This window comes from Pinus tabuliformis, chromosome Q (genome assembly GCF_031772625.1).
Source record: "Pinus tabuliformis cultivar Carrire ecotype Pingquan chromosome Q, CPIR1, whole genome shotgun sequence".
Classification (NCBI taxonomy): Eukaryota; Viridiplantae; Streptophyta; class Pinopsida; order Pinales; family Pinaceae; genus Pinus; species Pinus tabuliformis.
The window spans coordinates 284,918,023-284,943,396 of record NC_142296.1 but is presented as its reverse complement, the minus strand read 5'-3'; the positions used below and the strand labels follow the sequence as shown (position 1 = coordinate 284,943,396).

The window sequence follows — 25,374 nt, the reverse complement described above, 5'->3', positions numbered from 1 at the left end:
CTTCACCTCTTCCTATGCTACCAGAGCAGCTCAATTTTGGAAACTGAGAGCCTTCGCTCCAATCTTGGCCATGAAAAATGTGGAAAAAGATTATAAATTTCGGTTACCCAACACAGAGGACTCTGTGCTTCAATATATATTGAGCCACCAACAACTGAAGGCTACTGTTCAGCTTCATCATAGGGTTACATTCCATGAAGATTGTATTGAAGTTGAGGTGAGAATTGATAATCTGAGATGTGATGTTTCTCAGTTGGCATTCAGCAAAACAAGTGGACTCTCAGAAGAACGGCACTTTCCATCACGAGTAAGTGTGACCATTGCTCCCGAGAAGGGATCCGATGTGCTTCTGATGAGGTTGAGCAAATCATCTGAAAACCCTAGCAGAGACATTTCCACCCACAAAATTCTCAAGGGCTCACTTGAGCGTTCCAAAGTGATCCCCACCCTCAAGGCCTCTGCAATTGTTGGTTCTACTGTTAATATGAGCAGCTGGAAGTTTGAACAGAGTGGTGAAGGGAACAGAGGAACCCTAGAATGGACTTTGTATGATAATGTCAATGGGAAGGAAGTTGCTACCTACAAGCGTTCTGTGGGCACTTTAATGGACCCCAAAGGCTGGTTCAGGGAGCGATACTGTAAAGCCAACGGGCCTTTTACTGCAAAAGGAGGAGTGGTTTTTGCTAGTGACCTGTATGGGCAAAGCATGACATGGCTATTGAAGAGATGTTTGGAGGGGAAGAAGTTGCAGTGGAATGTGAGAGCGTGCATTGGACTCACTTATTGGCCCAACGTTTATAAAACTTCATACTGTGAGTCAAGATACTGAGAGCCTTCGCTCCAATCTTGGCCATGAAAAATGTGGAAAAAGATTATAAATTTCGGTTACCCAACACAGAGGACTCTGTGCTTCAATATATATTGAGCCACCAACAGCTGGAGGCTACTGTTCAGCTTCATCATAGGGTTACATTCCATGAAGATTGTATTGAAGTTGAGGTGAGAATTGATAATCTGAGATGTGATGTTTCTCAGTTGGCATTCAGCAAAACAAGTGGAGTCTCAGAAGAACGGCACTTTCCATCACGAGTAAGTGTGACCATTGCTCCCGAGAAGGGATCCGATGTGCCTCTGATGAGGTTGAGCAAATCATCTGATAACCCTAGCAGAGACATTTCCACCCACAAAATTCTCAAGGGCTCACTTGAGCGTTCCAAAGTGATCCCCACCCTCAAGGCCTCTGCAATTGTTGGTTCTACTGTTAATATGAGCAGCTGGAAGTTTGAACAGAGTGGTGAAGGGAACAGAGGAACCCTAGAATGGACTTTGTATGATAATGTCAATGGGAAGGAAGTTGCTACCTACAAGCGTTCTGTGGGCACTTTAATGGACCCCAAAGGCTGGTTCAGTGAGCGATACTGTAAAGCCAACGAGCCTTTTACTGCAAAAGGAGTGGTTTTTGCTAGTGACCTGTATGGGCAAAGCATGACATGGCTATTAAAGAGATGTTTGGAGGGGAAGAAGTTGCAGTGGAATGTGAGAGCGTGCATTTGGCTCACTTATTGGCCCAACGTTTATAAAACTTCATACTGTGAGTCAAGATACTTGGAGGTCTGTCATCTGCTTGAACTTCCCTTGTTTTCTGATCATGTTGTCCATTGAACTTCCATGGTCATTCCGGACATATCAATGTAAAAGTGTACATGTTCTCATCTAGGTTGAGTTATGAATGTAAAAATGTACATTTTTTCATCTATGTTGAGTAATTTATTATGGGGGAGTTTTAACTAATCAATGTGACTATATTTCACTTGTGGCTAGTTTTTATTGATTAATTGTTTATTTACTTAGTTTAATTTTTTGGTAGTTACATAGGTTTTCTCTTATCTCATAAGCGTTTCTTTTGATATTTAATTTAACAAAGATAATGAAAAATAAGTTTTCCCTCCTAATTTTTTTTTAAATTTTAAAACTTAAGAAAATCTATATTAACTGGTAAGTGTGGTGAGGGCAACCAATGTTTAACAGGTTAGAAGTTTATTAATGAGATCGAGTTGTATATGTCTATTGTTAGATTATGTATTTATTAGCTGTATATGTCCATCACCAGATTATATACTCGTTTAAATCTAATGGTGAGCATATACAACCCTACCGCATGAATGGGTCTATACACTGAGAAATAAGTATGGTGAGCATATACAACCCCACTGCATTAATAGGTCTATAGACTGAGAAATAAGTATGGCGATGTGGTGAGTGGTCATCTTTCACTCAATTATCACAAAGCTGAATATAAATCTCACATTAATACTTTATCTTTACTAAATTATATACTCATTTAAATCTAACAGTAAACATATACAACTTACCGCATTAATAAATCTATAGACTAAAAAATAAATATCCCCATATAGTAAGTGATCATCTTTCACTCAATTATCACAAAGCTGGATATAAATCCCAAACGTAATACGTGGCCTCTATTTTGGAGGAAAAGACAACAGACGTCCACAATAACAGACCGTCGAGGAGATAAAAGCCACGAGAGGTGGTGTTTTTTTCATTTATTATGTTATTTGTTAATTACGTCGTAAGGCGTTTCCTTTTGAAGTGAATTGACCCAGCTGACACCGTGTCCTATTGTTAACCGTTGATTTGTGGTGTTAGACGATTAAACAAAGTTTGATCGTTGATCGTGGGAAGCCGAAGATCGTGGGAAGACGAACGATTAAAAGCAGTTTTCTTGTCATTCTCCTGGTTGTATTCCTTTTGCCCTTGCAATTTCTAGATGGATTTGAATCATTGGCCCTTATTTCCTTTCTTTGTGTTCAAATCATTCCAGCCTTTAGTTCGCTCGACCAGGATGCCTCAAATTCAGTACTCAGATAAATACACTGATGATACTTATGAATATAGGTCTGTAACTCAGAGCTTGCGCTATTTTTTTTGTTAAATAAAATATTTGTTTTGCTTTTTGGCTGGATGGTGGACTTTCAGATCCACTCAACGAACCGCATACTACATCTATCATTGACAACCTCCTATTGATTTAACCCTATACATACATACAATTGCAGTTTCCCTTCATTGCCACTGTAATTTGGAGCCTGGTTCTTTATTATTCAAAGAAAACGCTCTACCTGTAAACTCCTTCAATGCACTGTCATTCACTTGGCAGAACAAATTGCACGCTTCACATACCATCTTATTTTGAAGTCAATTTTTCTCTGGGTAGCCTATTAAACAAGCAATGATTTTTTGAATGGCACCATCCAGTTCACAATAAGTGACATGCCTATGGAACCTTTCTGCTTTCCCTGAATTTCATTTTCCAACATTTAGTCAAGACTTGTATGAACCCATATTCAATTTGTTGGAAAACATTGATAAATCCAACCACCAACATTAATACAGAACCTAGCGTCTTCTAGAGAAGTCGGCATCCAGAACATGAACCCATATTCAATTTGTTGGAAAACATTGATAAATCCAACCACCAACATTAATACAGAACCTAGCGTCTTCTTGAGAAGAAGTCTGAAGAGCTGGATAGCTTCTTAGAGAAGCTACCGCCTCACCGATTCCAGAAATTTCCTCTGTGTATAAAAATCAGTTCAGTGATTGAATGAAGATAAGTGATTAAATGAAGATAAGTTACGAGGTTCTAAAGTTCTAAGTGTTTTAAGTTGCTGTGTTTATGAGTTTGAGTCTGCTCTCTCTAATTCAATTTTAGTACTCTGATTTAAAAAAGGATATAATCTTATATATTTTGACAGTGTCATTATGTGCAAGAAGCATATTGCGGGATACAATATAAAGCTCTGTTGCAGAATTGTAGGCTGTGCAATTTCCAAATCCGGGGGAACAACGACCTGGCGCATGAAGCCCCACATTGTAGCCTAAATAACAGGTGGTGAACAGTTCATTTATAGTTATACAGTACTTAACGTGGTCTCCAAAATATCGAAAGCATTCTTCTATAAATATGCCAGAGTCCTCGCTAGACCAAAAAGAAAATATATATCATAATTGGGATCTATTTTTATGTTTTAGAAGCATGCAACAGAATTATGGCGATGAATCTTACATGACTCTTTTGCTACGGAATCCCCCATACTCGTCTTCCAGAGTTTGTGGCATGTCCCAGTGAAACAGAGTCACAAAAGTCTCTATACCTGCATGAAAAATCATATTGTGTGTAGGAAAGCCACATACATGTAAATCTCTGTGCAAGGCAAGTAAATAATTTGAGTTTTAAATACCATTCTGAGAACAACTCATTGTTAAGATTATTGTAATGAGCAATTCCCTGTTATCGACTTTGTTGTGCTTGGAGAACCCTCTATAAATTTAGAAATAATGGAAATGTGAGAATTATGGAATCCAACAGTTACTTAAAATACATTGGAGATTTATTTATAACGATATCACTGCTCGTTAATTCAACTTACTAGGAAATATACATTGCCAGGAAATAGAAAAATGATACACGCCCATTCCTATTTATTTAAGAAGTTGAACATCTTCCTACGTGCAGATTACAGAAAAATTAATTTCATCTATTCTCAAAGGAACCTCTCAATTCATCAAATCATTCAAATTTGTACCTTATAGATGGTATAGTTTGCTTGACCAGGATGCCTCAAATTCAGTACTCAGATAAATACATTGATGATACTTATGAATACAGGTTTGTAACTCAGAGCTTGCACTATTTTTTTTGTTAAATAAAATATTTGTTTTGCTTTTGGGCTAGATGGTGGACTTTCAGATCCACTCAACGAACCGAATACTACATCTATCATTGACAACCTCCTATTGATTTAACCCTATAGATACATACAATTGCAGTTGCCCTTCATTGCCACTGTAATTTGGAGCCTGGTTCTTTATCATTCAAAGAAAACGCTCTACGTGTAAACTCCTTCAATGCACTGTCATTCACTTGGCAGAACATATTCTCCCATTCATGGGGTTTGATGGCCCTGTTGCCAAGGCCTGGAGCTTGATCTTGGGACACAACATTCCTAGACTCTTTCCAATCCACGACATACGCAGACACCCTCCTTCGAAACTTAGCCTTGAATTCACTCCAAGCCTGGTACTTGTAGTGATTGATCACTCTTCTCTGGGCCTTCACATACACTGTTCTGTATGCCTTCTTCAACTAAAAGAGGTGTATTACATTGAGCAACTTACGAGAGGCAACTTCCAAAAGAAGTATGGATTTGTAGCGCTTCAGCTTCCTTTCCCTGCAACTTTGAATGATAAAGAACCAGGCTCCAAATTACAGTGGCAATGAAGGGAAACTGCAATTGTATGTATCTATAGGGTTAAATCAATAGGAGGTTGTCAATGATAGATGTAGTATGCGGTTGGTTGAGTGGATCTGAAAGTCCACCATCTAGCCAAAAAGCAAAAAAAATATTTTCTTTAACAAAAAAAATAGCGCAAGCTCTGAGTTACAAACCTGTATTCATAAGTATCATCGGTGTATTTATCTGAGTACTGAATTTGAGGCATCATGGTCAAGCGAACTAAAGGCTTGAATGATCTGAACCCAAAGAAAGGAAATAAGGGCCAATGATTCAAATCCATCCATAAATTTCAATTAAACGATACAGTGTTTTTATCCACATAACATAACAGAAAGGAAATAAGGGCCAATGAACACCATGGTGCAGGCACAGAGTAGTCTCATTTTCTGTGCATTATCTTGAGTACTACTTTTGCTTGAATGATGAGATGGCAGGATTTTATAATAAGCGACGGAAGGAATGGATTTCCCATGGATTCGAAGAGTGATTTCGGAGGCAATGTGCTGATAACAAACTCATTCATTGGGATGCTCGCATCTAATGACTTCTTGTGCAGAGTGTGACCATAGTTTCAATGGTATTGTTGAATATGCAACGTAGATATTTGGTTTCAATGTTGAGTCCTTGTCTATCGTTAATCCCTTTGGAAAATACAACAATATCCCTCTCTGTGGCCAAGCTCTCATATACCATATAATCCCATTTGATGGGTCTGGAATGATCAAAGTAACCCAATTTTGCTGTGATGATCTCTGGTAAATTTGAGCTATAACTAGCTGTGTCCACTACGGCCACTGATGTTGCAGACGAATGGGTTGCAGGGGGAGGAACCTGGCATCCGACTGCAGCTCGTGGTTGGATAGAATATCCAAATTGTAAATACTCGATGGCATTCACTGGTGTATGGATTTGTTGCGAGAATGAACAGCTGGGGGATGATTTGTGGGATATCAGATTGGAGTTTGCAGAAGACAGGCGTACTAAGAAGAGGACTTCCTGAGGAAGAAATACAATGTCTTGGATGAAGGAACTCCTATTGGTTTGATTGGTTAGCAACAGGGGAAAACTCTTTGTGAATTTTGCAGCCTGTGGTTTATACAGATTGGGTTCTTTCTCCATTAAGCTTTCTTGCAGGCTTCCATATTGAAAAAAAAAACATTCCTCGACCATGTCTCGATATTAACCCGGTATGATTTAACTGCAGAGCCAAGAACAAAGTATCTATTAGCTACAAAATCCAGTCTGCTATTCAACATTTTACATACATCTATGCATCAAGAATTAATGCCCGGAAAAATGGGGCTCTGCAACAACCTTGTAAAAATGAGGGTAATAAGTTGTTTCCGGCGGTCTACATCAACATATGCAGCTTAACAAAGCCACCGAAATTCATATTTTACTTGTTTAGGATTGTACTGTATAGATCAACATTCAAGAAGATAGTAATTATATATACCTTGGAAGATGAGATTTGAGACGGTTGCGCCTGCAATGACGAAAATCGATAAATTGTGCATCGGCGGTGAGTAACTTGAGAAATCTGAGTGGAGCTGTGCCTGAAGTATCCAGAGACTAAAGTTAATCGGAAATCTTTTGTTGTCTGAAGTAGAATTTTCTTTTTCCTATTTTTAACCAAAATTCAATGATAAAATTTTGGATTTAAATTTATTTCAAATTTGATTGATAAACTGTTCTAAATATTTTATTAAAAAAATATATTAAATTTTATAATATTAAGAAATATTTCAATATATAGTTTTTAGGTGTAACATTAAAATTTGGAAAGATTGAAATTAAAAGAAAAATAAATCAATACATTATCTACCTAAAATGAAGATTAAATGTCACCTCGTCAACTTTATAAGCCGAGATTTTTGTTCTAGTGTCATTTTCTAAGCCAAAACCCAAAAAAGTCAATGAATTTTAAAAGGTACTAAAACTCATCTATTTTTTCATTTTTTTTAATTAAAAAAAAACAAAATAAATAATAAATTATTCACTAATATATATTTAAAATTTATCAAAATAAATAATAAATAATGCTGAATTAAAGTTGAATATAAATATAAATAAATTAAAAATATATTTTTTCAATATTAATATAAAAAATTAAATAAAAAAATTATATTAAAAAATAGCATTTCCCTTTGAAATGAATTGCCTCAATTGATGCCGTGTCCTATTGTTGACCGTAGATTTGTGGTGTTAGACTATTGAACGAAGTTTGATCGTTGATCGTTGAGCAAAATGATAGTTTCATCTCTTAGACACCTAGTTTGTATGGGGTTTGGTGCATTCTTCAAATATTGTAATACTTTTTCATGTGTGGATTTAATGATGGGGTTAGTTTATGTTGCGCACATACAGAGGCTTGGTCATGTACTCACTTTCTGTCTTTTTCTATGGAATAGATGTATGCTTAATAATCAACACTATCAAACCGTGTTAGTGATGCCTGTCATGAATTTACATGTATTCTTAGTCGTAGAATAGGCCTTAAGCCAAGGGCAGACCCTGGATCCAATTTTGTGCTTTTCATTTTTTGTTGGACAAGCCTTTGTTTTTAGACCTGCTTGATTTCTGTCAAGTGAAAATAAGAACCTCACAGTCAGTATATAAAAGGATGTAATGTCAAATATCTTAATAAAATTGAAGGAATCGTTGCCCATGATATCTGGAATTTATTAAGAAATTTGCTTTTGCCGAGCTAAAGGATCGACGACTGTTCCAATCTTGCAATCACATCTGTTAACTTCAAAATCTCCTTATAAGATGTATTTGAAATTCTTTGTCATCATGGCCCTCCACCCAAGACAACCTAATGATGTCTAGATTGAAGGTTTTCTATGAATTTATGTAGGTCCCTTTAAAGTTAAAATGCCAAGTAATTAAATAAATGCAGAGAAGGAGACGATGTGTCCACGTTGTTCTTACGTTGCAAATAATTTCTTGGAAGTTTGGACATATATTAAATAAATTCCTGATAATGCATATCAAAGTTTCTTTGAGATATTTATAGTTTTATCTTTGAGTGTGGGTATGCTTGATTGCTGGCTATCTAGGTGGTGAGTTGAATATCTATAATTAGGGTTTTATTTCACCCTAATGGATTATTTTGATGATTGGGCATTGTGTGTCATCTCCAGACATGTGGTTCTCCCTTCAGAAACTGCCATATTGCTTCCCAACAACCGACTTCTCAATGAAGTAAGCACCACATTTTTGTTCTCAAATGCTATTTTCAATGCAAATGCATCTGTTCTACCAACTTCCCAATGTGGTAATCAGCACCTAATTTGTTTTCAAATGCCATTTTTAATGCAAATGCATTTGTTTTGCCAACTTCCCAAGGTGTAATCAGCACCTAATTTCTTTTCAAATGCCATTTTTAATGCGACAGAGAACAAGCTTACTCCAAACACTTAAGCGATAAAAGCAACACAAGATTTCAAGTATTCAAACCATGTTAGTGATGCCTGTCATGAATTAACATGTATTCTTAGTCGTGGAATAGGCCTTAAGCTAGGGGCAAACCCTGCATCCAATTTTGAGCTTTTCATTCTTTGTTGGACAAGCCTTTGGTTTTAGACCTGCTTGATTTCTGTCAAGTGAAAGTAAGAACCTCATAGTGAGTATATAAAAGGATGTAATGTCAAATATCTTAATAAAATTGAAGGAATCGTCGCCCATGATATCTGGAATTTATTAAGAAATTTTCTTTTGCTAAACTGAAGGATCGACGATTGTTCCAATCCCGCAATCATATCTGTTAACTTCAAAATCTCCTTATAAGATGTATTCGAAATTCTTTGTCATCATGGCCCTCCACCCAAGACAACCTATTGTTGTCTAGATTGAAGGTTTTCCATGAATTTATGTAGGTCCCTTTAAAGTTAGAATGCTAGGTATTTAAATAAATGCATAGAAGGAGACGATGTGTCCATGTTGTTCTTACATTGCAAATCATTTCTTGGAAGTTTGGACATATATTAAATAAATGCCTGACCACTGCTTTTGGTCAGTTAAATTCAGATGCATATCAAAGTTTCTTTGAGATATTTATAGTTTTATCTTTGAGTGTGGGTATGCTTGATTGTTGGTTGTCTAGGTGGTGAGTTGAATATATGTAATTAGGGTTTTATTTCACCAAAATGGATTATTTTGATAATTGGGCATTATGTGTCATCTCCTAACATGTGGTTCTCCCTCCGGACACTGCCAAATTTATTCCCAAGAACTGACTTCTCAATGAGGTAAGCACCACATTTTTTTCTCAAATGCTATTTTTAATGCAATTGCATCTGTTTTGCCAACTTCCCAATGTGGTAATCAACGCCTAATTTGTTTTCAAATGCCATTTTTAATGCGATAATCTGTTTGTTTGTTTTATTTTTTATTTTTATTATTATAAACATATTAATAATTTTAACCAAATTGATATTCTTTTTGGCCCAAAACGAATGGCAAGCATTGGAGTTCAGCAGTCTCGTGGATGGGTGCACTATGCCATTCATCGTCCTGAGCCACACATCATGTTATTCAAAAGACCTTTGAATTACTAGAAAAACCAGTAGCAACAGGCTGTGGATCAATCTCAACCTATGGGTCTGAAAGCCCAGAGAGTTCTATTGTGGGCAAAGCGGGGGCTCAATCTCAACCTATGGATTTGGAAACCCAATGAGTTTTATTGTAGGCAAAGCGGACTCGCCTGCTTGATGTGCTCAATTTTGAATGATTGATTGGATTTTATTATATAAATAATTGAGAGAAACGAAGAATAATAATTTGTATAATTTTGATTAAGGATTTATTTTATTTTAGGCAATTTATTGACTAGGTTTAGTTTGAATGATTGAATTATTATAGTATTTATTATTTTGAACCAAAATGCAATTCTTTCAATTTAACATTTTTATCGGCCTCTCTTTGCATCTTTTGGGGCAATTATTAGTTATATTAAATTACTTGAAGAATCAGTCTCCTACAATGTATTTTAGGTATCAGAGGAGGGAAATGGTTATTTCCACTGATTGAGGAATAATTTAGGCAATTTTAGTCTTGTAGAAAATATTCGTGTTGGTTCATCTTGGGCTCGAAACTCTTTCGTTGTCATCTAATTAATGAATGTGTTAGATTGACCATAGCAAAATATCCATTTTCAGAGTACACATAACTAACTATTACAATTGTAACTCATTATCATCCACCCTTGTTTTCAACATTGTCCATTCACATGTCACTATTCTTCTCCACTCTATGCCTTACGGCGTTTCCTTTGCAACATAAGGTGCAAATGCTAGTATTTACCCTTTTCATGAATGAATCTTCTAGAAGTGTTACATATTAGTAAAAGTGTCTTAAAAGTACAATAATTACATCAAAGATAATCATAATTCACCCCAAAAAGTCAAACTGGGTCAAACTGCGTTTTTCTGAGCTGTACAGTGCATTTTGGGAAAATCTGCCTCACGGGTCGCGTGCCTTTGGAGCCACCTTTGGAGCACTTTCAGGTGTCCAAATTCGGCAAGAGTAGGTTTGTTGGAAAGGTTTGTGAGTCTACTTTCCAACCCAACTAGAATTTTTGAATTTGGAGTTCATTTGCCCTGTCAAAAATCAAATCCCCAAGACTGCGTTCTGCAATTCAAAAAAGTGGCAGAAAGTCATTTTTTGCTAGTTTTTTGACTTTCTGGAGGCCCAAAACTTCACCAAATCTCAAGTCCATCCATGAGCATGTCTAACTTTGCATGAAAAATCTGGAAATGCTGAGTTTTTTCCAAATGGAGTTGCCATGATGAAGGGTCACGCGAGGGGTGAGACCCGTTAATGGGAAAAACCTGCAAATTGCCTGAAAATGCCAAAATTCACCCAAAATTCTCAAAATTTCTTGGGATTTGTGCTATGGCTAGACTATTTAGTGCCTTGATCCTTGAGTGAAGCCTCAGCCAAGATACGGAGGGGATTGGGCCTCTTTCTCCGTTTTAGTGCCTCGGTCAACCGCCTTTTAAGCACCTTCATTTTTTCTTTGCACACGTGCATCCGTGCCCAATAATGGTTTTTCATGTTTCTCAACAAATTTTTATCTTGGTTGGCCTTAGCCAATAGCCTCTCCAAGTGTGCATTGACCCGGATGAGCATGGTGTCCCGCTCCATTGGCACTAGATCACCGGGATTTCTTCGGTTCAAGATTCGATCACTACGAATCCTCCACAACTCATCAAGAGTTTTCTCATCCTCCAACTATTTGTTGCGCTGCTCCAGGTATGAGATTGTCCATTGTGCACCTCCTAGTCTCTTTTGCAATACCTCATTTTCAGCTCTAAGGTGCTGAATGATCTCCTTTGCCTCTTGGCTCAGAGAACTGGTCTCAAGATCAACAAGCTCAATATCTGGAACTCCTGGTGGCCCCTCATCAATCATGGGCTGCTTGCCCCTCTGTGCTGCCTGTGCTGCTGAAGAGAGCGAGGCCCCTTCCACCTGATGTGGAGATAACACTCGCTGAGCTGATGATGAAGGCGAGACCCCTTCCACCTGCTGTGGAGATAGTACTCGCCGAGCTGCTGCAAATAAGGCCCTCGGGCCTTTCTGATAGGTAACCAAAGGTGAGGAGCTGACATGTCTAGTGACAGGGATGTCATGCTGCTGTGATGGTCCTCCCTCCTCGTGAACAACCTCAGGATGTGGCGAGGGTGGTGCTGTGAAAAACTCACGAGAGATGAACTCCTCCCATGAGATGCCCTGCTGAGCCAACTGATGCAATACTACAAGCTGAATCAAACCATAATGGTACAGGCTCCTATACTGCTGTGCCGGGCTCTTCCTCTGCAACATGGACACCATCCTCTGAATGTTCTGATAGAAGAAAACAGGGATGTTCATCATCCGTACCCGTGTGAAGTGCATCAATAGGCGAATATGGTACGAATATATCTGTGAAAATCTGCCCTCACAGGTAAAATAGTGCATGATGAGCCTCATCATGGGAGCATACTCGCTCCTGAGAAATCTGAAGGGAAACACACCTGTCAAGTGTCTCATGGATGCTGGTCTAACAAAAGGCTCAAAGTGAACACTGTCCAACACCTTGCGTTTATTCCACACCTCCCCAACATTAGGTATCCCTGTGGCATGTGAGATCACCTCGGGTGTCAATGTAAAGTTCACCCCTGCAAGGTTGACATGTCCATCATGCAAGTGTAAAACAAATAGGCGAGCCAACTCTCTGTGGTGCTGAATCCGAGAGATCCTCTCACAAAACTCATAGCAAGACATATACTGGAAACATGTGACTGCCATAGGACAAGCCTGTAAATCTGCTAAAGAGGTGGGCTCCTCTCGCCTATGATGACCACCCTTTCCACCCTTATGAGGCCTCCTTTGTACCTCAATCTCTGAAGCTGATGACTGGTCATCACTTTGCTCATAGGCTTCGGTTTCTGACATTGTTTAAGGAGCAAAGTGGACAAACTATGCTGCTATTTCTGCCTGTAAAAAGCTGATTTATATGCTGTTTCAAGGGGACAAGGAACATGAGGGAAATGTTAGGGGAGGGACATTCTTACAAGGAAAATGGGAATACATGTATACAACAGGGAATTTAGGGAAAAAAACTGCAAACATCACTGCACATGCATCATCAAATTCATGTGTTTACATGGGCATATGGAGAAGTAGGGTTAGGGTTTGAGTTTTTTTTTTAGTGTTTAGGGAGAGGGGTAGGGTTTGTATTTATTTTACAAATTAGCAAGGGGAAATTACATGGAAATACAAGGGAAGTGAAAAGGGGAAAGAGGAAAATAATTACAAGGGAAAAAACATGAACAACAATAAACCCTAGCACATTTTAATAATCAAACATTGCAGCCGTATGGAGCCTCTTCCTCTTGCACAATTTGATCTTTAAACACATTCATGATGTCTTTTAAACATAACCAACAACCATTTCCAAGTTTGGAGAACCTACCTCAAGCAATTTGATGATTTGGAGGGTGCTTGAACGAATTTGCAATGAGTTTGGAAGGGAGGTCGCTGACGGGTCGCGCGCCTCACCCAACGGGTCGCGCGCGCCTGACGGGTCGCGCGCCTCACCCAACGGGTCGCGCGCGCCTGACGGGTCGCGCCCGTTATGAAATTACACTGCGGGTTGAGCTCTGACGGGTCGCGCGCGCCTGACGGGTCGCGCGCCTGGCCTGACGGGTCGCGCGCCTGTCCTGCTCCCAATTTCGACCAGTTTTCACTCAAAATCGCTTGGATGCTCGCCTAATCTCTCTTGCAAGTGTCTTGGATGCACAATGAGAGTAAAAGGAGGGAGATTGGGTCTTTATAAGCTTCATTTGAAAAAATTTCATGCTCAAACTCACTTTCTAATGTTTCTCTTTGACACTTTATAAAACTGACTTTTTGGTTTCCTTTGTCCTGAAATTGACTCATTTAGTGCTTTGGCTTGATTATTTTTGCAGGGAGATCATCTGAGGGATCTTGGCAAGGGGACCAGGGTTACATGCTGTCCGCTGAAGTCTTTTGAAATTTCATCACTTTTTACAAAAATTTGAAAAATGACCTTGGCTTTAAAAACAGAGTTTTTAAATCCAAGGTGAAAATTAACTGTACAAGATAAAAAATTTCGAAGAAACATCTTTACAACCATCCCTCTGGCTTGCTGAGAACTTATTGACCTTCAGAAACATGACCTTGCAAACATACTTGACCAAAACGCTAGACCTAGGAATTTGACCTCAAGACAAGACAAGACAAGCTTGGAAGAGCTTAATGACTGAAATGACCTGATCCAGCAATGCCAAGAGGGGTACAAATACACCATCTCCTCCATCAGGGTTATGACATGCCTAATGGGATGCAAAAATTGACACTGATGAGACACCTACCTATGCAAATGCAAAGAGTTTTGATCGCTGATGGAGGGCTCAAGACCGACTCTAACAAAAGGGAAGTCCCATAAAAGAAGTGGTAGCACTGTCCTCTCCCTAAGAATTCAGGGCCATGTAAATCCCATGTGTTACTTCATCATCATACCCCTTCAATTGCTAAAATAACCCGATCCACTACAGTCTCAGAAAAATTTCTCTCACAAGAGGATGCTGGTGGATTATATTGGTGTATATCGTCTCTCTTTCATTGAAAACTCCCCCCATGGATTCTATTGTTTCTTCCTTAAGTTATATGAAGGGAATTTATTTATTTATTTTTGGAAGATTTCTCTCTGACTAGTCTGGGATGTAGAGGTAGAAATCAAGAGGTCTATGGTTTTTTTTAGTCAAAGAAAGAGAAGAATGATATCCCCTACTTCAGTGAAAAAATTCCTCTGCTCTTTCCTTGCATTTCTTATGTGAGGAAATAAAAATTTTAAAGGAATTTACCTCTATATTAGTTTGCTATAGGATACCTGTAGCGGGCGTAATTCACTTCACAATTTTATGGAAAATGAGGAGGGAGGATGCCACTTAACCTTCTTAGGATGACTTATTTATGTTTATGGTAATTTTGAGGAAAATTAATGGTGGTTTGGATTCCTTTTCACCTCTCTTCCTAATCCTGTAGCACCTCCTCTACGTTCCTGTCATTATCATGATAGTCCTATAATAGTGGTGCATGATCTTGTAGCACCTACAAAAAAACTCTATAACTTCTTTTGTAGCACCGTAGGAAGCTTCTAATAACATGTAGCTCAACCTTTGATGTCTTAATGAGCCTCTCTAACATTTTTGGGAATGAACATCAGTACCACGGAAATCAATCCTTGTCCTTTTATTCCTTTTCGTTTTAATGGGATCAACGTGCTTGGTGACATGGCCTGTACACATATTTCTTCGTTTAGCCATTGTCCCCACTCCTTGTAATTATCACTTCTCCTACTTTTGAATTTTCCATGTTGCATGGGTGGCTAAGTGGACTACAATTTACTAATAGAAGGTGTCCAATTTTATTAGCCACATCCAACCCATAAAATATCTATCCTCACTCATTAATTTTTTTTAACCATTATGTGCATAAGGAAGAGCTGATGGGTGTCATATCTAAGCCTACCTAGGATTTCAAGTTGCTGCAAATGCATGCATGCTACTACAGAACCAGTGCTTGACAAACTGCTCTTTGAAGGAGTTATCTTCCATACTCTTGCTTGTACACAGCTCCTCATTTGAACAAAACAATATGATGATGTATTTGACTGATGAAATTTCTGTTTCATATAGGTCCTTTCCAGTGTTCAATCTATTACTGTTAGGGTGGATTGGTGATATTAGAGCTACCTCTTAGGGATGGTGTGACTACCTCAAATCTCAAGGATGGCCTCTTAATGCTTCATGGTGGCCATGTCTTCATTCTGGAGCTGTAATATTCTTGTTCCTATGTTTTTGTTGGTTTTGTGTTGGCTGCTACAAGATTAGTCTCCTTTTTGTAGTAGTCGCAGAGTCCTTTCCAAGGCCTCATACTTCTTCATGTATTGCATTTAGTGACTTGTATACATCACAGTGACCCTATGGAATGGAACATGAGCTATGATGGTGGTGATAGCTTATGAAAAGGGATGAAAGTAAGGTCTTTTTTTGTGTTTTATTCTTCATGAAAAGAAGTGGAATCTTGAGAGGGGGGTTGGTTAAATATGGTGGATGAGAGGGTAATGGGTGTTATTAAACTTTCCTAACATTTTCCATGGATAAACATCATTTTTGACCCCATTCTTTGAGTTCATATCAATCCTGTAGCATTTCTAATCAATCCTGTTGTATTGCAGGATTGAGGAAGAATTGTGTGCACTTGCTTTCTAGGTGATGGAGGGATGTAGGGGGATGGTAGTGAGATGGTGAAATTATGAGGGAAATCTAGTGGTTAGGTTAGGGAAATGGAAAGATGGATTGTGGAATCTGTTCCTTCAAATTTTGTCCTCTTGACTATATGGAGTTGTGCAAGAGAAAAGTGTTAGCTGAATTGATGTAAGGACTCCCTTACCTCTGTGTAATTCCTCCTTGTGTTTCATTTTTATTTTTTCTTCTCCTTTTTTTTTATTTGACACATGAAAATTTCCTTTAGAGAGGTTTTCAATCTATAGGTTTTCCCCAGGTACCTTAGAGGAGTTTTTCACGTAGGTATCTGTTCATCTTATTTTTCTTTTCTTTTTCTTTTTCTCTTGGGTTCCCTCATTGAGCCTTTCATCCCTGGAGTTTTTCTTAGATGTCTCATGGATGTTTTGATCTAGGCCCTTTATAACTTCTCTTTTCTATTTTTTTTGGGAAGAATCTTGGTGAATTGAGGATTGTGAGCCTCCCAATCACATTCAAATCCTTTCTAATTAAACTAATAAACTCCTATATGGACAAAGGTCTCTTGTACAAATTCAATTGGTAACCATTAACAAGCAAGGGGATACCTTCCTCATCGATTATTCTTATTTGGGTAGACCCATTATCACAACATTTTCCTCTAGATACGGGCCCAACCACCTTGTCATTAATTTTCATTCGAAATCCTTGAATATTGATTCATACATAAGGGTGAAATCACCTTCTTGAAAATCTCTCTCCCTAATGTGTTTCTCATCCCAGATCTTGCTCTGCAACTAGACTACCTTAGTGTGTAGGAGAGCCTAAAATATTAATTCATTTAAACCATTGAGCTCGAGAAACCTCTCTTACTGAGTTGTAGTGAGCTCTAATTCTAACTGAGCTTCCATACTACGGGTATTATATTCAAATTCATTGGAGATCAAGGCCTTTCTTCCATAGACTAATTCAAATGGGGTGAATACATGGTGGTCTTCCAAGAGGTATTGTAGGCCCAAGTGGATTCTATAAGTCTGTCTTCTGAATCCTTTCTGCTACTGCTAACATCCTTGGTCAGAGTACTCTCCAAGGTTCTTTTTGTGACCTCCACTTGCCCAATTTCTTGAGGTTGATAGGTAGTGGATGTGTTGTGCTTGATGTTGTATTGGCTCATGATATCTTTAGTCATATTTTAGGTAAATTATGTCCCTAGATCAGTGACCAACTCCATTGGGAAACCAAACTTGAATAAGATGTTATCCCTTAGAAATTCAACAACATTTTGCTTAGTTTTTTCCTTCACTACCTTTTCTTCAGCCCATTTAGTCAGGTAATTAGTGCACATAATGATGTACTTATTCTATCTTGATGGGGCGTCAATGGGCCCAATGATTTCCATGCCTCATTTCTCAAATGGCTCCAGAGTCACTTGAGATTGTAGGGGACTTTCAACCTTAGGTGTGGGCTTTCCCATCCTTTGGAATTGATCACACCTAGTGGTGTACCTTCTTACACCTTGATGTAGAGTGGGCCAGTAGTAACCAACTTGTAGAAATTTTAAGGTTGTCCTCTTAACAGCAAAGTGTCCCCCAAAAGATCTATGATGGAATTCTGAGAGGATTTCAAAGACCTCCTATTCCCTCACACATATTCTCAAAATCTGATCTGGTCCCAACTTGAAAATATTTCCTGTAATCCAAGTGAAGGAAACACTCTTCCTAACAATCTTTCTCTTCTCCATGGAGGATATATTAGGAGGTAACCTCATATCAACCAACTAGTTTGCTATAGTAGAAAACCTAGGCGATAACACCGAGATGGAAAAGACATGTTCATCTGGAAGCTAGTCATCTACCATATCCTCATTCCCTACAGGCAAGGTCAATATTGAAAAAAAATATACAACCACATTATCTTTCCTTGGTTTGTCAACAATATTTAGATTATATTGTTTCAATAATAACAACCATGTAATTAAACTAGTATTGACATTAGGTTTATTCACTAAGTACTTAATGGTTGCATGATCAGTGTGGGATTTTTTTTTATATCTAGTGATGTAGTACCTAAAATTGTTCAAAGAGTGTACCACAACAAGGAGTTCTTTTTTAGTGTCTGTATAATTTATTTTAGCCTTAGAAAGTTTCTTACTGATGAAATAGATAACATAGTATAATTTTTCTTCCACTTGTCCTAAGGCTACTCCTACAAATTTAACTGATGCATTTGGGTGAATATGGAAGGAAAATGTCCAATTGGTACCTCTAAGGATGGGCGTAGTGGTCAAATTCTCCTTTAATACTTCAAATGAATCTTGACATTTATCTGTCCAACAGAAGTCTAAATCTTTAGCGAGTAATCTAAAGAAGGGTGAAGGCAATTTACTAAAATTATTTGTGAACCTTCTATAATACCCAACCAATCCAAGGAAGATTCTGGCATCTCTTTGTTTTTTAGGGATAGGGACCCCCTTAATTATGGAAAATTTATTGGGGTTAACCTATATCCCTTCCTTAGATATGGAATGGCCTAGGATAGTCCTTAAATTCATCAAAAAATGACATTCCCTATGGCTTAATGAAATATTCATCTCAATGCATTTCTTTAAGACCTTACACATATTAGAATGAGATTCCTGAAAACCACATCCATAAGAGGTGAAGTCATACATAAATATATCAACAATATCATGAACAAGGTTAGTGAATATACACAAAACTACCCTCTAGAAGGTGGCAGGGGCATTGCACAAATCAAATGGAAGGAATCTATAAGAAAAGGTAGCACAAGGATATGTGAATTTGGTCTTGACTTTGGATTTAGGGCTGATATGTATTTGGTTATACCCACTAAATCCATAGAGGAAGGAAAATAATCTCTTCCTTGTAAGGCCATCTAGGACTTGTTCAATGAACGACCAAGGGAGTGGTCCTTATTTGTAGCCTTGTTAAGCTCTCGGTAATCAAAACCGATCCTTCACTTCCCATTTTTCTTGGGGACTATGATGAAGGGGGATACCCACTTAGTATCTGAAAGGGGTGGTGGTAAGGAATCGATTAAGTGTGTTGAAACTTTCTTCGTGTTTATGGGTGTAGTTAAATGTGTAGCCCTTTTTATAAAGTGAAGCTATAGGAGACACGATCTTTGAGAATACTTCTATAAATATTTTGAAGTACTCAGTTATCCCCACAAAGCATCTATTATATGTTACATCCTTAGGTGTTGACAATTGTACGATGGATTCTGTAGAATTTCCTGAAAATTCTCTACAAATCTACCTCTGAGATATATGTAGAAAATTTGACTAAATATTAACTTGATAATGCGATATACCAAAGCAAAATACTATAATCTACTTCTACTATCAAACTTCTGTAAGATTAAAGATTGAGCTAAATCAGAGCTGAATACATATGACCATAAGAAGAAGAATAAATGCACATGAAACATAGAAAATACTCAGGGGAAAGCCTCAGCTAAAAACTCACTATCTGTATTATCATACAAGGTGGAAAGACATTAGAATTACACAAAGCCTTAGCTCTCACAACTAACCAGCTCTTAGAACAATCCTCATGGATGCTCACAGGCAATCAAAGCCACTCACAAGTCTTCTCCTCTACCCTCCAAGCTCCTATTTCCTTGCACAGTTACCTCTGGGAGGATCTCGTTCACCCAGTGTAACACTGCTCTAACACACTGTCAGAACTACGCAATTGATGAGCCCTAGAAATGGGTAATTATATGGACTCATTTAGCCTCTTAATTCGACTTAATCCACCATTCTCATTATTTTATTGCATTTTTTTTATTATATTTATGCTAATAGAGTGAATTGGGTTAGTCATTATGCCACAAAGTCTAATGTGTGCTTTATGCAGATTTTTGGTCAATTTTGAGAAAAAATCAAAGGTTTAATGAGCATTTGGTAGCCAAATTCGAGGAAGAACAAGGGAGAGGATTTGTAGGAGGGTGTCCCCTTAATTTATGAACCCTTACCTCAAATTCTCCATCAGAAACTTGGAGCACAAAGGTCCACTTTCCAAGGGGCAACCGAGCAAGTCAAGTAGGACTGTTGTTTATCTTCAGTTCTAGGAAGCTGAGTTCCTTGATTTTAGGAGGACTGTTGGGGGACTCCATTTGTATAAATAAGGGGGCTTAGGGCCTCAATTTTTTTAGTTAGATTTTAGCCATTTCATAGTATATTTTTGCACTTTTGTGCAGCCTTGTACTCAACTCATTTTCGAGCTCTTTTTGAAGACAGTTTTGTGATGTAACCGCTATTTTTTTAATAAATGAAGATGAATCTAGTTTTGAACAAGCAATGATATTTTCTAGAGGGCTGAAGCTCTTGGGTTAGAGCCCAACCCAAGTTTCCCAGCACCTCCTTTGTGTATTTATATGTTTTTTCTTGCATTCATGAGATAATTTATGTTGTTTACGTCAAATCCTGCTTTGTTAATTAAGTTTCTTTTGATGGTTAGAATAATTGTTCTCACTTTAGGTTGATTAGATAGTTTGTTGCAGTAACAGAAAAAGATCCAAAAAGGCTACCAAGTAGGTTTTTATCTCCTTTCTCCCTCCTTGGGACCATGATTTGAGATCAAGGCACTATTGCTGCCACCAAAAACACCATTTTTGCTTTCTAATGCAATTGCTAGTGTGAGATTTTGAGTTGGAGAAGTTGATATCAGTTGGAGTCACATGCTTAGATCCTTTCTTGTTCATTTACCATGGCTTTCTCGCATAATTTTCTGTCCATCAAGTCCTGTTAAGCATTTTTCTGGTTTTAGGTCAGATTTTAGGTCAAAATATGCAAAACTCATCTTTCAGTTCTTGCTTGGGTTAGTTTTGAGAAGTAAGTGTGCAACTCACTTGTAGAACACTCCAACTTATCCCTCCTCCATATCACAACTTGTACCAGTTCATCTTTCAATATTTCCCCACTTATTCGCCTCATTTCGCCAACCTGTCCTAAATTCTGCGTTTTTGTACAAAGTTGCTTTCTTGACCTTTGAACAAATCTAACCATCTCCTTCATTCCTGATCTTCATTGACAGAGTCCTAGAGCCCTCAACACCTCCATCCAACCTTCGTTCCCCCCTTTCCATCATTTTTCCACCTACAAACCTCCAAAAACCACTTTCGGCCTCCTCCTCTAGATCCTCCTGTAGAACCTCCTGTAGACCCCCTACGGCCTCCTGTAGAAGTTCATGCGAGTGATTTTTCAAAGTCTGATCGCAATGGAAGTCTCCAGAAGGGTACTAGGGACTTCTTAGGACCTCTCCACACCTTCCTCACCTCCTACAAAAGCTAAATCCATCTCTCTTCACCACCGAACCTTTGAACAGTCACAATTAGTTAGAACACAAGCATAATAATTCCACACAAAATTGCTCAAAAGTACAAAAAGATGGTTTCTTCTCATTTCTCTTTAGAAGTAGCTTGAAAACATGCATTTTACCTTTTTAGTAGTCAACGACACCCATCTCAGTAGTTTCCATCTCTTTTCTTGCAAAAGTAGGGTTAGTGGGTAAACTAGGGTTTGTTAGGGTTTGTGTTTCATTTCAGTTTTCATTCTCTTTCTACAACTAGAATAGCCTCTTTTGAGTTAGCTTTCTTTCATCACAGTTAAAAGCTTCCTCTAAGAATTTATAGAAGTTGGCTTAAGCGCCTAGTGGACTTGTGCCAGCTGATCAAGTGACTGCCTGGAGTAAGAGCTAGTACTTGTGCATATAGTATTGTCGCTTCAAAGTTTGTTATGAACTATCGGGTTGATAAAGTAAAGTAGGGAGCCCCAGGAGTTGCAGCATTATTGCTGCAACACTGGAGCTCACCATATTTTTGGCGTCGTTTCCGAGGAAGTGTCAGAGTACTTTGTGATTACTGCTTTTCTTCTATTTTTTATTGCAACATTATGCTAACTAGTTCATTTCATTTCAATTCTGCAAATTTTATTTCAGCAAGCGTAGATTAGATATTTCCTGCTTTCATTTCAAACTCCGAAATTTTCATTTCAACAAGTGTAGATTAGACATTTTCTGCTTTCATTTTAAATTCTGCAATTTTCATTTTAGCAAGCGTAGATTAGACATTTCCTGCATTCATTTCAAATTCCGCAATTTCCATTTCAGCAAGCGTAAATTAGTCATTTCCTGCTTTCATTTCAATTCTGCAATTTCCATTTCAGCAAGCGTAAATTAGTCATTTCCTGCTTTCATTTCAGTTCTGCAATTCCAATTCAGTAAGATTCATTTTAGTTAGTTTCAATTTGCTGTTCAATCAATTTCAGTTTTCTAGGTACAAGTAAAAAAAAAAAAAATTCCTTTGGTGCCTCGTAGGAATAGAGATAATTCAGAAATTTTTTTTCCCAACACTCACATTGCTTCACAGAGCCAACCTTCTCTCTTCTTCAATGGATGCGATCAAGAAGAACCCTTAGGTGGATAGCAAGACATATTCGAAGAACCTATAAGGGAGAAGAAGAAGAAAACATTCCTCTGGAGCCCATGGCTGAAAACAAAAATGTTGGGAGAACTACCTTTTCTTCCAACTCATCCCTTAGAGGTGAGCTTGAAAATATACTAGAAAATTTCAAGAGTGAGATGAGGTAGATGCTTACCATGCATATCAAACGAAAACAAGAGGAGGTAGAGAGGGTTTTGGCCATCTTTTGTCCCAGGTGCACTAGAAAGCATCCTAGGAACGAATGTCCATTGCACTGTGTAGAAGTGTGTTTTTCTGTGAGAAAGACCATCCTACAAATCAGTTCCCTTCCTTACCCAGATCTAAAGCTATGTACCAAGGGGCTGAAGGAGCCACTGAGCCACTCTACTTCATAAACCAAAGGAGGCCACATGGACCTAGACCTTACTAGCAAGGAATGCAAGGGACGTCCCAGACCTATTACAACCCCAATCATGTCATATTCATACGTTCTTGGGGTCCCCCTGCTCATCCTTCCTGGTCCACACCCCCTCCTTGGTCATATCCTCCTCAATATCATGCTCAACTACCTACTCATCCATTTCACCCCTATGCTCAGCCACAGCCTCAGTGGAATGCACCTCATCAGGGGTGGAGGCCCCAGTACAACTCTCCTACCGCTCCTTTACCTCCACCACCTGCTCAATTGCAACGATTACCTCTTACTCCACCAAGGCAACCCCAAATACCTGCTCAACCAAACCCAAACCCGAATAATAGATAGGCCCAACAAGTATATAGTGGGGAACCACCATTTCCAAACCCGCACATTGAAGTAGCTCAACCCAATTGCAAAGCTGAGGTACAACACTTCCAAACAACTCCTCTTAAGCTCAATGATATTCACTATAGCTCAGGAAGAGTATTGCAAAAAAGACATTATATTGATATCATTGAAGGACCACATCCAGCAGAAGAAGATGCAAAAGAGAAGGTCAAAGAACCATTGGCTGCACTTGATAAAGAAAAGACAACAGAATCAGAGATCGAGAGAGCTCCCTCATGGTTACCATCAAATCCTCCATGTATTCAAGAGAAGAATCAGCAAAAAGAGGAAGATATGAGGGTCATGGTAGAAGAAGACATGAAGAATGATCCACATTAGAAGAAAGGCCAAGGACATCATAGCTATATTGAGATATGGTTCCAGACGGTCACTGAGGTGCAGCATCACTCTCTTCCTCAACTATGCTTGATCCCTTCAAAGTCAAATCATTTGGTCTCTGAAATTCGGATACCTGTCAAAGCATGCATTTCAAGCCTCCACATCATCTTGTCTATCATCTCGATGTGCACATGGTTCCATTGGAAATATTATTATACTTGAAAAAGATTTCGTTTTTCAATTGGGGTAGGGTAGAGAAAATAAAAGGAAAAAAGAGAAAAAGGAAAAAATGAAAAATAAGAGGAAAAAATAAAAATCTAAGGTGAAAACCTCCTCGGAGATGCCTCAGATTGGCTCATTTGAAAACCTCAATGAGGAGGTCAATGGGTTAGAAAGAAGAGAAAAGAAAAAGGGAATAAGATCCCTGGGTGAAAACCTCCCTTGGAGGCGCCCAGTGAGGCAATTACGGTGAAAACCTCCTTGAGGCGCCCTAGTTGTTCTCAAAAAGAAAAGAGAAAAAGAAAAAAGAAAAATGAATTTCCAGTTGTATTGCAGTTATGCAGGAGAACTTCAGGAAGTAGCAGCAGGTGCCAAGAAAGCTCTGAGACAAATAACAACACCTATCCTACCTTCCCTCACCCCTCTCCATCATTTTTGAAATTCTTTCCACCTCACTGTGCTTCTTTTCTGAAAACTGTGTTTTCTACAGGAGGCTCCTGTAGAAATTATAGAGAGCTAGAAATGGATTTTAAAAGATGTTTGGGGAACATGGAAGCTTCATAAAGGGTTTATAAATCCCCATGCAATCTTCAAAACTATCTTCCATCATTTCCAAGTCTGCATTATAGCCCAAACTCATTTTTTTCTTACTGTCCAAAAAACTGCAGAATTCTCTGATACAAAAATACATAGAGCAGAAATTTGTTTTTTCATTTTCTTTCTACAAAGAGAAGAAGGCAGGCGTCCATGTATTTCAAGGCCAGGAAAAGCACAAGAATTCAAAACCGCACATTGGAGTAAAATGGATGTCATTTATTATTGAGAATGTAAAATGCATGTATTCAAGCGACTTTTGAAGGAAAATGAGAAGAAATCATCTTTTTGTACTTTTGAGCAGTTTATACAGAATTATTATGCTTGTGTTTTAACTATTTGTGACTGTGCAGAGGTTTGGTGGCGAAGGGTGATGGTGTTGACGTTTGCAGGAAATGTGGAAGGTGTGGAGAGGTCCTAAGAAGTCCCTAGTACCCCTTTGGAGACTTCCATTGCGATCAAAATTCGAAAAATCACTTGCATGAACTTCTACAGGAGGCTACAGGGGATCTATAGGAAGTTCTATAGGAGGATCTACAAGAGGAGACCGAAAGTTGTTTTTGGAGGTTTGAAGGTAAAAAAACGATGGGGAAAGGGAAATGAAGGCTGGATGGTAGTGTCAAAGGGTTTAGGACTCTGTCAATGAAGATAAAAAAGGAAAGAGATGGTTGGATTTGTTCAAAGTTCAAGAAAGCAATTTTGCACAAAAAAGTAGAAATTAGGGCAGTTTGGGAAAGTATGGCGAATGAGTGGAGGAAATATTGAGAGATGGACTGGAGCAGGTTGTGTGATGGGAGAATAATAAGTTGGAATGTTCTAAAAGTGAGCTACACACTTACTTTTAAAAATTGACCCAAGCAAGAACTAAAAAAAA

At 38.3% G+C, this 25,374-nt stretch overlaps 1 protein-coding gene across 1 annotated transcript; it reads left to right on the top strand.

Annotated features, from left to right (window-relative positions):
- The first annotated feature begins 852 nt into the window (after window positions 1–852).
- Window positions 853–1,662, top strand: LOC149219347 (uncharacterized). The gene has a single exon (XM_089386799.1). The coding sequence runs from the start codon at window positions 853–855 to the stop codon at window positions 1,660–1,662; it is 810 nt and encodes a 269-aa protein (XP_089242925.1).
- The last annotated feature ends 23,712 nt before the right edge of the window (window positions 1,663–25,374 follow it).